Raw genomic sequence first — 13,623 nt, 5'->3', positions numbered from 1 at the left:
CTGCTCCAACACCATTAATGCCCTCACTGCTATGTATCGCCATTCGCCGCCTCTACCGGTCTACCCTAAAGAAGGCAATGTCGCCGGAAACCATCACCTCCACTGACGAATTCTTGTGGGTACATGTCTCTTTCTGCAACTTCTGCTCTAGTTCAGAATTTTGTCTCTGTTTCTGCTACTAGTGGTTCTGGACTTCTGGTGCTGATGGTTTGAGGTGAAATGGAAAGTGTTACAAGGAAGCTAATTACAGAGTCCCACCAGTCATCCGGTATCCATCTCAACCGATGCCCTTCCGAATCAGCCGATACAAGGTTCCAGATCTTCTATGGCGTAGGCTGCCCGTCCTGCCGTGCTGCGCAGACACAAGGTGACGAGCATTGATTGCCTTACTCCTGCCCAAGTGTCTTGCCCGAGCGGGGTGTAAGACAGTCATTGCGTGTGATCTTGTGTCTGCACAGCACAGGCAAGATATGGCAGCGCGTCATAGAAGATCTATGTGCCCGATTCAAAGCCGTATCAAAGGGTTTTGCCCTTGTTTTTTTAATTTTTTTTAAAAAAAAATTTGGGACCATTTTGCCCTCAGTACACATTGCACCGGTGTCGATATCGTATCGTTATTTGGTACCAGCAATACCTATAGGCTATAGTGATTCAAATAGGCCGATACGAGCACATATCAAGTGGTTTTTCTCTCTTTCTAAAAAAAAATATATTTTTGAACCATTTTACCCTCAATACAGACAGATACATTGCATCTGTAACGATGTGTTGGCTGATACAATACCGATACCTTGAACCTGGCAGTCCCCCAAACACTCAGAAACAACTCGAAGTTATCTTTCTCTTCCTCCATTGCTTCTTTCCGTACGGTGAGAAAGAAAACTCATTCTTAAATCTATTAAACCCATCTGTAATTTATCCAATAGTTATAAATAATGTGATTTCCTCATTAACACCCCTCAAGGTGACACATAATTTTTTTTCTAATGAGGGTAATTGTGTGGTTCAATCACTTTCATGTGCGAACTCAAAAAATATGAATGACAATGATATGTTTTGATAATATTATAATAATATATCCCTTTATGTCATTTTTAAATTATTTTTGAAAAACTTTTTTCCAGAATAAAGGTATAAAACAATGGAAATTAAAAGGTGTCATTCACACACTCTCTTAAACAATGTCTCTTAAAATAAATAGGTCTTTCTAAGTGACTCTATGCCTAGTGAAATATAACGTTTCACTAATTGCCATTTGACACTACATAAGTTAGTCCATGTGATAGAGGATCAAACATATATCTCAATGGCCAAATTTTAGTCTAAAATAAGTAAGAAAATTGGCTCAAACTCTGATTCAAAGTTTTAATAAATTATCAAAATGACATCTTTTGTAATTTTTTTAGGTACTTCCTTTACACATTTGAATCTGAAATTATACCAATGAGATGTTTGTCTGATCCTCTATCATATGAATTGGAATTTGGATCGGATGGAATCGATTCAAAATTGGCTAAGAAACACACTAATCCTAGTTTCCATTTGGGATCAAATCAATTAGATGGATTAGAATCGAGATTGGCCCTGATTGGCTGATCCGTTTCGGTTTTCAAACCTTGTTGGGAATGGGAGAGGAGATTTGCAACGGTGCAACCTTAGGAACGACGAAAAATGCACAAGCTTTAAAAAATCTTTCTCATAATCGCTCCATCTTTTTTAGTAATCGGTCCCCAAACCAGCTCCCAAGATAATTGAGATGGATTTTGTTCTTGGTTTTAACGGGTTTAGTTCCATGATGGTTCTTGGTTCTGGTCTCAAATTGAAACCCTTATGTCCCTCTTGGCTTCTTCATTGTTCAACAGTATCCAGTTTGAAAGAAGTAGAACTCGAGCATCATTTCCCATTGCTGCTTCTGATTGCTGGACCTAGCTCTCCTCCAATCGTGGCGGGAGTTGGAGGATCCAGCCCAGCAAAACAGAGGGGTTTGGTCATTTCGTAGGGAGGGGGGGCCGTGAAATAATCCAAACATCCCTATTTTTACTGGGCTGGATCCTCGGAGGAAAGCTGAATACCTAATTGCTAACCATGCTAAGATCATCTTCAAAATGTAACTCATGAAACATAACCGAAGGAAAATAGGGGAGAGAGAGAGAGAGATAACCCCTCCCCTTTGTATAAGGTTTTATAGATTAGTGATTAAAGACAAGGGATGTACTCATCTACGTGTGACATTGGGAATCAATGTTTAAAAACCCAAAATCGAGATCCGGATCGATCTTGGTTGATTCTGATCTTAATTAGATTGTATTGGATTGGAATCAGTCCAAAATAGGAGGAAAACAGCTAAAAAACCACTCTAACCCTAGTTTTCGTATAGGATTGGTCGGATCAGATTGATTGGAGTCGGGAAGACCCGAGTCAATTGATCCGATTCGTTTTTTCAAATTCTATGGGGAATGGGGAAGAGAATATTCTGCAATCTCAAAAGCGAGAAAAGAAAAGAAGAAAATTTGGGTATGGGACCGTTTTTACACTGGTGAGAGAAAATTTTGGCAAACGATCAAATAATTACTTTTGGGAAAAGTTATTTCGAATTTGGGAAAAACCACATGCACGGCAGTGCCCCTTACGCACGTCTCACATAGGGTAGTGAAATGAACACCCTGCCCCTCCCCTTGGAAGTCCCTACATACGCTCCCATTGCCATCTGCATTGGTGCAAGGGTCACGTAACCTGACAGCAAATCCCTTCTCTTCTAATTAAGGGTGTTAAACAATTCGGTTTACTTCAGTTCAACATGTTTAGGGGTAGAAATTAAAACCAAACCATTTAACTAAATGATTCCATAAACGAAACCTGAACCGTTTCACTTTTAATAAGTTTTTGTAACATTTTATTTGCATGGCATCTTTCCCTTTGAATTTTTTTATTAGGGAAAAGGCTGGGAAAGCTAACAAAAGTGTAAGCTAGATATGTGTCTATCTCTCTCTTCCGCCCTTTGAAAGTTAAAGGAGTAATTTCAAAAAGGAAAAGAGTGAGATCGACGCATAAGGTGCTAGCTTATGATATACCGATACCTAAGATGCAATACCATTTTTTTAAAACCATGCTGGAGACTTTTTTTTTTTCTTTTTTAAGTCAAAAACAAAAAAAACAAAAAAAAAAAAAAAAAAAAGAGGGATTGACTGAAATATGAAAGGAAAGTCCACACTCGTTGATCGGTTGATAGGGGGACCTTTTTCTGAGCTGGGATCCCTTTTGTGCTAGACAAAGGAAAATTATCCTCTCCAATTCGCTAAAGCAAGGCAGTGCGATAGTACTAGGTGGAGATGCCAACATGTGGTAACTCGGACATCCAACGGTCCAAGCTCATTGACTATGTTGAGCTCAAACCGTTGGATATCCGAGCTTCAGGAATTCGGGAGGATAATAATCCAACCAAACTGTATTTAATAGTTTTTTGAAATACTTTGTATTCCACAGACTTCAAAATCTTTCTGGAAGGTCAGAATGAAGCTAACTTTGATATTTAGACTTTAAAGTTTAAACACTGTGAGAGTGTTTAACAACGATATATAAATAAAGGATTTTTTCTTAATGGACACTCTCCGTGCATCAAATAATTTTTTATTTTTACTTTCTTAGTATGGTATATAAATTTTTTTATTCGGATAACATATATATGACAATAAATATTTTGATAATGCCATAATAATATAATGATATGTTATTTCGAAATTATTTTTGAAAATCTGTTTATACTAGAATCTTAAAAAAATTTAGGAATAAAACGAGATAATTAAAAAAATGTGTTACCATGTCAGACAAGTGGGGTGGTGGCGCAGTTGGCTAGCGCGTAGGTCTCATAGCTTAGAGTGATCCTGAGGTCGAGAGTTCGAGCCTGTCTCACCCCACATTTTTGCGAACAAGTGCACTTAAGGGTGTCAATTTCAAGAAACAAAAAACGATCCGAATAACTCATTAAATAACGGGTAAAGTACACATACCCTTATAATGCACCACCCAATATTCCTCGTACCCCCTAAGCGGCTCAATATTCCACGTCCCATCCCTGTTTTACACCCCAAATGCCAGGTAGGTCCAATCCGTTAAATGCCAAAATTTTGATCATTTTACCCCTGCTCCATTTTCTTAAATCTGAAAAGACTTAATTACTCTTACTTATTTGTTGCCCTAAACTAATTGAAAATGATCATTTTACCTTTATTTTATTTTTATAAATAAAAAGACCTAATTGCCTTCATTTATGTATTATCCTAACCTAATTTGAAAAGACTATTTTACCCCTAAATACTTGTTCCTGACCCGAATAACTCATTAAATAAAGGGTAAAGTACACGTACTCCCTATAATGCACCACCCAATATTTCCTCGTACCCCTTAAGCGGCTCAATATTCCACGTCCCACCCCTGTTTTACACCCCAAATGCCAGGTAGGTCCAATCCGTTAAATACCACCGGTAGATGCCAAAATTTTGACCATTTTACCCTTTGCTCCATTTTCTTAAATCTGAAAAGACTTAATTACTCTTACTTATTTGTTGTCCTAAATTAATTGAAAATGATCATTTTACCTTTTATTTTATTTTTATAAATGAAAAGACCTAATTGCCCTCATTTATGTATTATCCTAACCTAATTTGAAAAGACTATTTTACCCCTAAATACTTGTTCCTGAAAACCCCAAAATGCCCCCATCTTCCCCAAATCATCATCTTCTTTTACATACCCACCACCACCACCACTGCCACCCAACTCGACAATCGACAATCGATAATCGCCGCCGCTGCCGCCGTGAACTGAAGGGAACTCTTTTTTGAATAAAATCTGGAACCCTGCAAGCCTGCTTCTCCTCGATCCGACACTTGCAACAACCGATCACTGAGACGAAGAACACCTTTGCTGAGAAGATGAATGGAGACCCACGTTCGATTGCAGAAATTTCAAGTAACAGCGACTAAGGATTATTACAGACATATTAATACTTAAAATAAAAAAAAGGTGAAGAATATGAGAGAAGGGAGAAGATGGGACGATGGAGTTCTGGTTATGGGATTGGGGTAATCAAAGAGAAAATAAAAAAGGTTTCCGGTGTTGGATTTGGGTTTGGTTGAGTGGAAAGAAAAATGAGATGGGTGGGGTTTGATATGGAATAAAAACTAGAAAATAGGAATTGAAGATAAAGGAGTGGGTTCGGTGGAGATTAGAAGAGGGATTTCATCTCTCGGAGATGGGTTTTTAGATGGAGAAGGGAGAATAGGGTATTGGAGATTGGGGTTTAAAGATGGGAAAACAAAAAACAAATGGATTTGGTAGGTCTCAGAAATGCGATGGAGATGGTAAGAAAAGAAATCAAAATAAAAGGAGAAATGGAGAAGAAGAAGACGATGTCGGACGAGAGTCTTCTACCCCGGCTCCGGGAAGCTTCGAGCTTTCTCGTCTCAGTGCTCCTTTTTTCTTTTACTCCCTCACTCTGCTGCTCTCTGTTTCTCTCATTTGTCTTAGAACCCAAAGCCAATGGTGGGTGGCAGTGGTGGTGTTGGTGGTGGTGGTGGTGGGTGGTGGGTATGTAAAAAGAAGATGATGATTTGGGGAAGATGAGGGCATTTTGGGGTTTTTAGGAACAAGTATTTAGGGGTAAAATAATCTTTTCAAATTAGGTTAGGGTAATACATAAATGAGGGCAATTAGGTCTTTTCATTTATAAAAATAAAACAAAGGGTAAAATGGTCATTTTCAATTAGTTTAGGGCAACAAATAAGTGAGGGTAATTAAATCTTTTCAGATTTAAGAAAATGGAGCAAAGGGTAAAATGGTCAAAATTTTGGCATCAAACGGTGGTATTTAACGGATTGGACCTATCTGGCATTTGGAGTGTAAAACAGAGGTGGGACGTGGAATATTGAGCCGCTTAGGAAGATACGAGGAATATTGGGTGCATTATAGGGGGTACGTGTACTTTACCCTTAAATAAAACTCTGAAGACAATGAAGCATAATCAAATTGGAACCGAAACTGTTTGGTTCGATTTGAGTACATAGTTTTAGAACGTGTTGGTTCTCAATTCGATTCCGAAACCGAACCAATTGACACCCGTAAGTGCACTAGGCATTTTGAAACGGTACAGACCAAGGGTAAAACAGTTAGAAAACCAGCTTTTTAAGAAAATCATTGGCAAACCTATCTCTCTCTCTCTCTCTCTCTTGTATATACTCTCTGATATATATAGAGACTGGATGCTTTTGTTACTTAATTTGGAAAGCACGAGAGATAAGTAAAAATTTTCAAACCTCACAGGTAAAAGTGTAAGTAAGGCAAACCTCAGGAAATATACGTGAAATTTTCTCTAATTTTTTTGTGTGTTTTTCTTCCAGGCGGTCTCCAGTTCTTTTGTTTTTGTTGAGTTCTGCTACAATTTATAGGTATGCTTTTGTGTTTTTGTTGATCTGTCCAACCTTTCATGGGAGGGGATGAAGCTCTCCATCTCTATCTAGTGCATGTTTGTAGAACACAATTTCCAAATGGGTTTGCTGTAGTTTGCATTTATTTCCTTGCTGGTTTTTTGATAAGAAGGTGATGATCTATTTATCAAATGATGACCTTAATTACTCTGATCTTTTCCTGATATTGATGGTTTTCATCCATGTCTTCTTCCACCAAGTCTTTGGATCATCATTGTTCTTCTATGAAATTTTGGGGCTTCATTCCAAGTAATTCTTTTTTAACTAAAATTACTTGTTCTGTATAAGCAGTATCTGACAAGGCTACAGCACTGTGTAGACTCCAAATTTGTTCTGTTGTCTCCATGATGTAATCAGGTTATCTCTTAAGTATATTCATGTGAGATATTTATAAGGGGAAATTTCTTAGATATACGAGATTAAAAAAAGAATTACAAGGTAAACATATTTTAAATTTGTTTTACATTCATAAATTTATATTTTGAAAAGACTTATCCAATCTCCAAATTAGTTACTGTCCATCCTGCCCAACCAAAAAATATAACTAAACTTCCTAATATACTCTTTGATTCATTTTTTTCCCTAAAAAGAAACTAAAGACAATGTTTAATAGCTTAACCGTTTGCACTTTGCACAACTCATTTTTTTTCCCTATAAAAAAACTAAAGATAATGCGTAATAGCTTAACCATTTGCACTTTGCACAATTCATTGAGTTTTCTCTTATTTTTATTTGGCGGGAAACTTGTAGAAACTAGCAAAAGTGGTGCTCGCTAGGTGCTTCCCTCTTCTCGTTATCCCTCTTTCACTCCCTGTTTTAATCCTCTAGTGGTTACCACACGTAAAAGAGAGGTGTACATGATTGGGATTAAGGCTCTAATTATTCATGAAATAACCAGAACTAGATCTCTTCAAAGATGTGTGTTGCATGGTTGGATCTCTCAAAATGGTTCCCTTAGCTGGAGAATGTATTCTTCGGTTTCCATGTTAATTCTTGGATCATTCAGGGAGAAAAAAAAATCGATATTCCAGAAGGAAAAATAAAAAAAAAACCCAAACCTCTACAAGGAAGAAAAAAAAAAAAAAGAAACTGTAACAAGGACAAAGAAAGAGAGAGAGAACCATACTCATCGGCACTAGTGAAGATGATTAATGAGAGGAAGAGGGATAACGAGATACAGGGAAGCACCTAGCCAACTTCTACTAGTTTTGCAAGATTCTCACCAAATAGATAGAAAAGGGAATTCAATAAGTTGTGCAAACGGTTACACTATTAAGCATTATCTTTAGCTTTTTTTTAGGAAAAAAAGTGAGTCAAAGGATATAGTAGGAAGTTTAATTATATTTTTTTGTCGGGCGGAATGGGCACTAACTAATTTGGAGATTAGGTAAATCTTTTCAAAATATAAATTTATGGATGTAAAACAAATTTAAAATATACTTATCTTATAATTCTTTTTTTAATCTCGAAGATCTAAGAAATTCCACCTATTTATAACCCTTAATTATGATAAACAAATGTAAATACCCTTCATGGAAGGCTATTTAAAACCAACACTTCTACATGTTTTTTCCTTCCAACTAGTGTTGCACTTTTGAAGGTTGCCCAATAATGATAATTTCATTTTTTTTCTAATTTTTATCATTTTTGTTCTATTTGAATACACTAAGAAGTTTATGCAGATAAGTGAGTCTTTAGCTTAAAAAGGAAGAGTACTTGGGTTTATTCCCAGGTGATGATGGTTCAAGTCCATCAAGACTCATATAAAGATATGAAAAGATAGAACCAATTTCTCCCTTTTTCATTCTCCCCTGTTTCTCACCTGATCTGTTCCATTACTTTCAGTATTAATTATCATCCATTAAAGCATATTTATAGAGCAATTGAATCTGAATTTCGAACAGAGTAATTGAATATGCTCTTTGTCTCTCTCTCTCTCTCTTGAACCTTTTTTGTGCAGCAATTGATGGTTTCTCTATGAATATTTGTTGGTTTCTTTTAAGAGGATATGATATGCTCGAATTCCAACAATTCAGACAAGGATGTTTGTTTTCTTTCCTTCTCTGCACATTTTAAAAGTAAATATAGTATTTTAAAATTTTTCTTCTTTTGTCTTTATCTTCATCTATTCATTTTTGAGGTATCTCCAAGTTTGTTTCCTTATGGAAATTCAAAAAAAAAATTTGTACAATTATCTGCAAGACTTAAGGTGTATCCAATTGATACACTCAGGGGTAACCAAATAGTTTTTCAGTCGGATTTAAGATAAATCCAACTGACAAACTCAAGGGTAACCAAATAGTTTTTCAATTAGATTCAAAGGTCAAAGAATCAAGATAATCAAACAATTAATCTGACACGAGAATAAATCCACAAAAAGTCTCTCTATGGAATTATGATCAAAATCAATACTAGCACCTCCAGAATTAGCGTACCAAACATGCTCTAAATCGTACAAAAAACTGACCATTTAATAAGTGCAAGGGGGTTTTCGCTCTTTGGCTTTTGAGAAGTGCCAATAATCATGTCTACTAATTAGTGGTTCATGGTTCTTATTTTCATGAAACTATTTACCTATTGACATACTAATGTTACTCATGTATGTAATTTTTGTTTTCAAACTTATAGAATCAATAATATTATATTAGAAAAAAGAACGTTGTTTGGTCGTATGATTCATGAGCCTTGACATAGGAGCGCACAAAATTACCACCCAACCCCTCTGAAATAAAAAAAAATCTCATCCGTGTTGAAGCCCCTTGCATGTGCTCTAATTGGCCCCCCAAATTGGTGTAGGGACTACATGATCAAGCAACTGTCTCTTGTCCATATTTTAATCGATTTAGAACTGAAGAGAACCATTTAACCGGTAGAGGAAGCATTAGCTATCCGGAGCGTTATTCTAGAAGCCAACTTCCTTGCAGAGGATCATATAGTCCTTGAATCGGACAAGAAGGAGATCATTTTTGTTGCCGTCAGAATCTGGTTTGATGATGTGGATGACCTGCGAGAAGAGAAAAGCACAAAAGAGGCCCAAAATGAACTTTGAGGGGGGACTCTCTGATGCCTAAGTTAGATCCATGCAATAGTAAATTTGTAGAGGGAGTTCAGAGAGAGCAGTAAGTCAATGAAAAGTGAAGCCCCCGTACCTAAATCCTCATCTCCTATTTAAAGGATGAAGGAGCGATTATTGAAATGGCATCAGAGACGGTTGCTGGGTCGTGGCAGTCGGCGTCTTCCTTGAGTCGTGTATCTCCGCGTGTGCGGCAGAGTAGGGAACATGTATCCCTTGATTTGGGGACTATTCATTGTAATGGTGCGTCAGTTTCTTGGAGTTCGTTGCTACCGAGGTTCAAGTTTGTTTGAAACCGTGTTGCCCAAGGAACTGCCAGTCAGGTCCTTTTCCGTTGTGTCCCATCTACTGCACAAATTGGCCTTCATCCACTTGACCCCTATCTACTTGGTGGACAATTTTATGTACATCAATTTCCTATTCCACAGACCCCTTAAAGGCGACACTGTTGATAATCCACCCGATTATTGAAGATATTAGGCACCAGTCTACAATTTTTTTTTGTTTTTCGTAGAAACCTATAGCTATCTACATTTTTTGTTTACATGTAACTTTGTTTTCATTCCTATAGAGGTCAATTTATTGGGGACTCGACCCTCTAGTCTGGAAGGAGCTCTCAATGCAATGTTCGATAGTATAGTCAAATTCCACTCCATGTTTGATGAAAACTTGTACTTCTGCCACTATGAGCCCTTCACTTGTTAATCAATAGATTTTCCTTTACCAAAAAAATAATTGATTAAGTAATTATTTGTTCAGTTCTGGACCGAACTGATTTACACCCTTATCCTGTTATCCAGTGGATGAGAGATATTATTAAGCTTGTGATGAAAAAGCATTGTTCCTTTTGTCTAATTATTATTATTAAATATATCTCTAAAATGTATGTCATGAGGAAGATACAGCCCCAGCCAGAAAGCGATGGAACTTGGAAGAACGGAGTCATGGAAGTAAAAGATTGGTATGGGAACTCCACATTTGTTCTTTTGGTAGAAAGGAATCTATTTATTAAAGCGCAATTAACGTAAGGAGTCATTGATTACAAAGATCAGACAACCAAGTAGTGGAATTAGGCTAGCATGTCTTGTACGCTAAAGACTCAATTTTCCTGGCCAAAGAGTCAGTTATGCTTTTAATCTCTCTCGAAAGGTGATGAAAAGAATAAGAGATAAAGAAAGATGACAAGATTTGATACCTTGAATGATACTTATCACTTCCAGGTTGGGGGAGGAGCTGCTCCACATAATAGACATAAATTGAGAGAAAATAGAGAAGAAGATCAAGAGAGGTAGGGGTGTCAAACGGTTGGTTCAATCAATTTTGATTGGTTTTTTCACATTATATCAGATCAAATTATGGATGCTGTCAATTTCGATCCGTTATCGATCCGTTATCGACTAATTTCTTTTAATTGTCTGTCTTCATTCTCTTAATTGGTCTATTATCGGTCCGATCTCAAATTTTATTGTGGTTTTTTATCGTTCATTTTCTAGTTTAGTTCCAAATTGGTTTTATCAGTTCAATTGAACGGGTCTAGTTTTTAAACCACTAGGGAAATAGAACCAATTGCCGAGTATGAATTAGGGCATATACTTTTGACCCATTTCATCCGATGTTTTACCGATCCCGACCGATTCCACATCATTTTCTTCTTTATAACCGAATTAAATGGAACAATTAATGAAGAACAACCAACTTTCACAACAGCTTTAACAAAGGTACACAAGCTAGCGTATAATTAAACGGTACACACCAAACACAGACAATGACAAAACACAAACATTTGTTTTGTGATTAATGAACTATCATCATCCACCGTGAAGATTAAACTAAAAAAGTAGCTATTAATAATCTAAAGAGATTTCTTGCGGAGATGCAAAGCCGTGAGTGCTAACAGAACAAGAAAGACGGTGGATCCAAAGAGAGAGACGGCAACAGCAGTAGCGGTGTAGCGACAGTACTTAGCAAAGATGTCACACACTTTCTCCCACCTTACATGAACGTTCCCTTTGTAACCCACGACACCTATCGCCGCCGCGGCACCGCTGCTGGAGAAGAGGAGCGCCACCACTAAGAGATCAAAGACGATCATGACCATTGCTATTCCATTTGTCCCCGCCACCTTCATTATCGACAGCATCAGCGTTAATGCTGCGTATGCACACGCTATCACGTTTGCCACTAGAAAATATCTGTACGTTTATCCACAAAAATTAATTTCAGTTAGTTAATTACAGAACAAGAAGGGGGAAAAAAAATGGGCCCAGCCGTGGCGGGCTGGTAGACCCCATAAATTGAAATCTGCAAACAAATGGGCCCAACTATTATCACCGGAACCTTACTGTCAACCGGTGGGCCCCTACCGGTTTCGGTTGGACCTAATCGTTCCCATAAATTTAAGGTTAGGGCATGGTTTTAGTGTATGGTATCGGAATGGACCTAATCGTTCCCATAAATTTAAGGTTAGGGCATGGTTTTAGTGCATGGTATCGGAATGGGTATCGTTGGTCAACCCGAAAAGTTTTGCCCCTGATTCTCCTTTAAAATGGTTTTTTATCATTTTAACTCTTGTCTATACCGTGTCATCAGTATAGTATCGGCATGATATCAAGATTGATCACTTGCAAAACCAATATATATCGCTCAATATGGATGATATGATACCGATACCGATACCTCAAACCATGGACTAGGGCATGGACACACTTCTATTCTGTCGATTGATTATTGGTCCACAATCGTGGGTTAAGGGGGCAAAGATACAATCAAACACCATTACATAATCGGGTTAGGCCCAACCTCCCCAACCGTTAACAAACTAGTGAACCCGATGTTAGGCTTTAACTGGTCAAACCTGATCGGGCCACTTCCCTTGTAATTATTGAAGACTATTGTGTCTGTGAGACAGACCTTTATCCCCTGCAATTTTCTATCGGTCCAGTTCCCCTAGTGCCCCTAATAAGGGGGTGCAATGACCATTCCACCCCTGTCCGAACACTCTACCCAGGTGGGATCCATCCCCTTCTTATTACCCAAAAAGATTCTGTCCAGCACCCTGCCCGGGCTACATGTGCGGCGCTGAACTTGGTGAAGCGTGAAAACGCCTCACTGTGTCCGGCGATGCACATGCAACCCGGGCAGGGAGCTGGACAGGAGCCGAGTCCCTCTTATTAGAGACACTAGATAATTGGACTGGGGCAGAGAATTGCTGGAGATAATTTTCCAAGACAAGGGATAGGTTGGTAGATTTTATCAAAAAAAAGCATAGGTTGGTAGGATCACACCGGACCGGTAAACAACTTATACGAGAACCGTTAGATTGGAATCCAGCTATTCGACGGTATGTGAGTATTTCATCTTTCCGGTGGGGGGCTTCTAGATGGGCTTTTACTGTATGCAATCAGTATGTACAGCTGGCAATCTTGAACTCAGATAGGTTTGAAATCTGACCCCCGATTAAATTCGCCACCGATAATAATTAATGAATTGCATCTCAACTCCCAATTACATATCTACACCTAATATTTAATATTTAAGGACATGGCCAGGTGGCAATTATCCATTGGCTCGTGGCATGCATATACATACGCTCAGTCATATGACCAGCAAATGAGATGAGGGGGGACCGAGGAGCTCTTAACCGCCGGAAAAGCAGAGTTTTTCCGATGAACCGAACGGAAAAGGTAAAGCTCTCCTTCTAACAAGTACTGAAAAAAACAGATTCTAGGCATACTTTTTTCTGCTTCTCTGCGCAAAATTAGGAGAAAATGAAGAAGGAAGAAGAAGAGGAAGAGGACTTACACGAAGGCGGAGGAGTATTGCCATTTAGCAGTTGCAGGAACATATACGGGAGGGAGGTTAGCTAGAACGACGACAGGAACGAGCTCTGTTTCCTCAGAAACGATAGTGACGATAACTGCGATGAGAGTAGAGAGAAGTGCCAGAAACCTAAGCAGCACTTCTGAACTTCTCACCTTTCTTTCGTTCGCTACCTTCATCGTATTCTTCCCTCCACCATTCTCCATTCCATCCACCATCTCTCTCTCTCTCTCTCTCTCTCTCTCTCTT

At 38.2% G+C, this 13,623-nt stretch overlaps 1 protein-coding gene across 1 annotated transcript; it reads right to left on the bottom strand.

The window, feature by feature from the left end:
- Positions 1-11,376: 11,376 nt before the first annotated feature.
- Positions 11,377-13,623, bottom strand: LOC122659712 (CASP-like protein 1E1). The gene is made up of 2 exons (XM_043854820.1): positions 13,357-13,623; positions 11,377-11,747 (listed from the first exon to the last, which is right to left on the bottom strand). The coding sequence occupies exons 1-2, from the start codon at positions 13,590-13,592 to the stop codon at positions 11,408-11,410; spliced, it is 576 nt and encodes a 191-aa protein (XP_043710755.1). The 5' UTR covers positions 13,593-13,623; the 3' UTR covers positions 11,377-11,407.

Source organism: Telopea speciosissima, chromosome 4 (assembly GCF_018873765.1).
Source record: "Telopea speciosissima isolate NSW1024214 ecotype Mountain lineage chromosome 4, Tspe_v1, whole genome shotgun sequence".
In the NCBI taxonomy this organism is placed as follows: domain Eukaryota; kingdom Viridiplantae; phylum Streptophyta; class Magnoliopsida; order Proteales; family Proteaceae; genus Telopea; species Telopea speciosissima.
This window is presented reverse-complemented; position numbering and strand designations above follow the sequence as displayed.

Excerpts from the sequence above, each read along its gene's own strand:
- LOC122659712 (XM_043854820.1), bottom strand. The coding sequence starts at position 13,592 with ATGGTGGATGGAATGGAGAATGGTGGAGGGAAGAATACGATGAAGGTA. Across the intron at positions 11,748-13,356 it reads CAATACTCCTCCGCCTTCGT|ATATTTTCTAGTGGCAAACG; the intron begins GTAAGTCCTCTT and ends ATAAACGTACAG.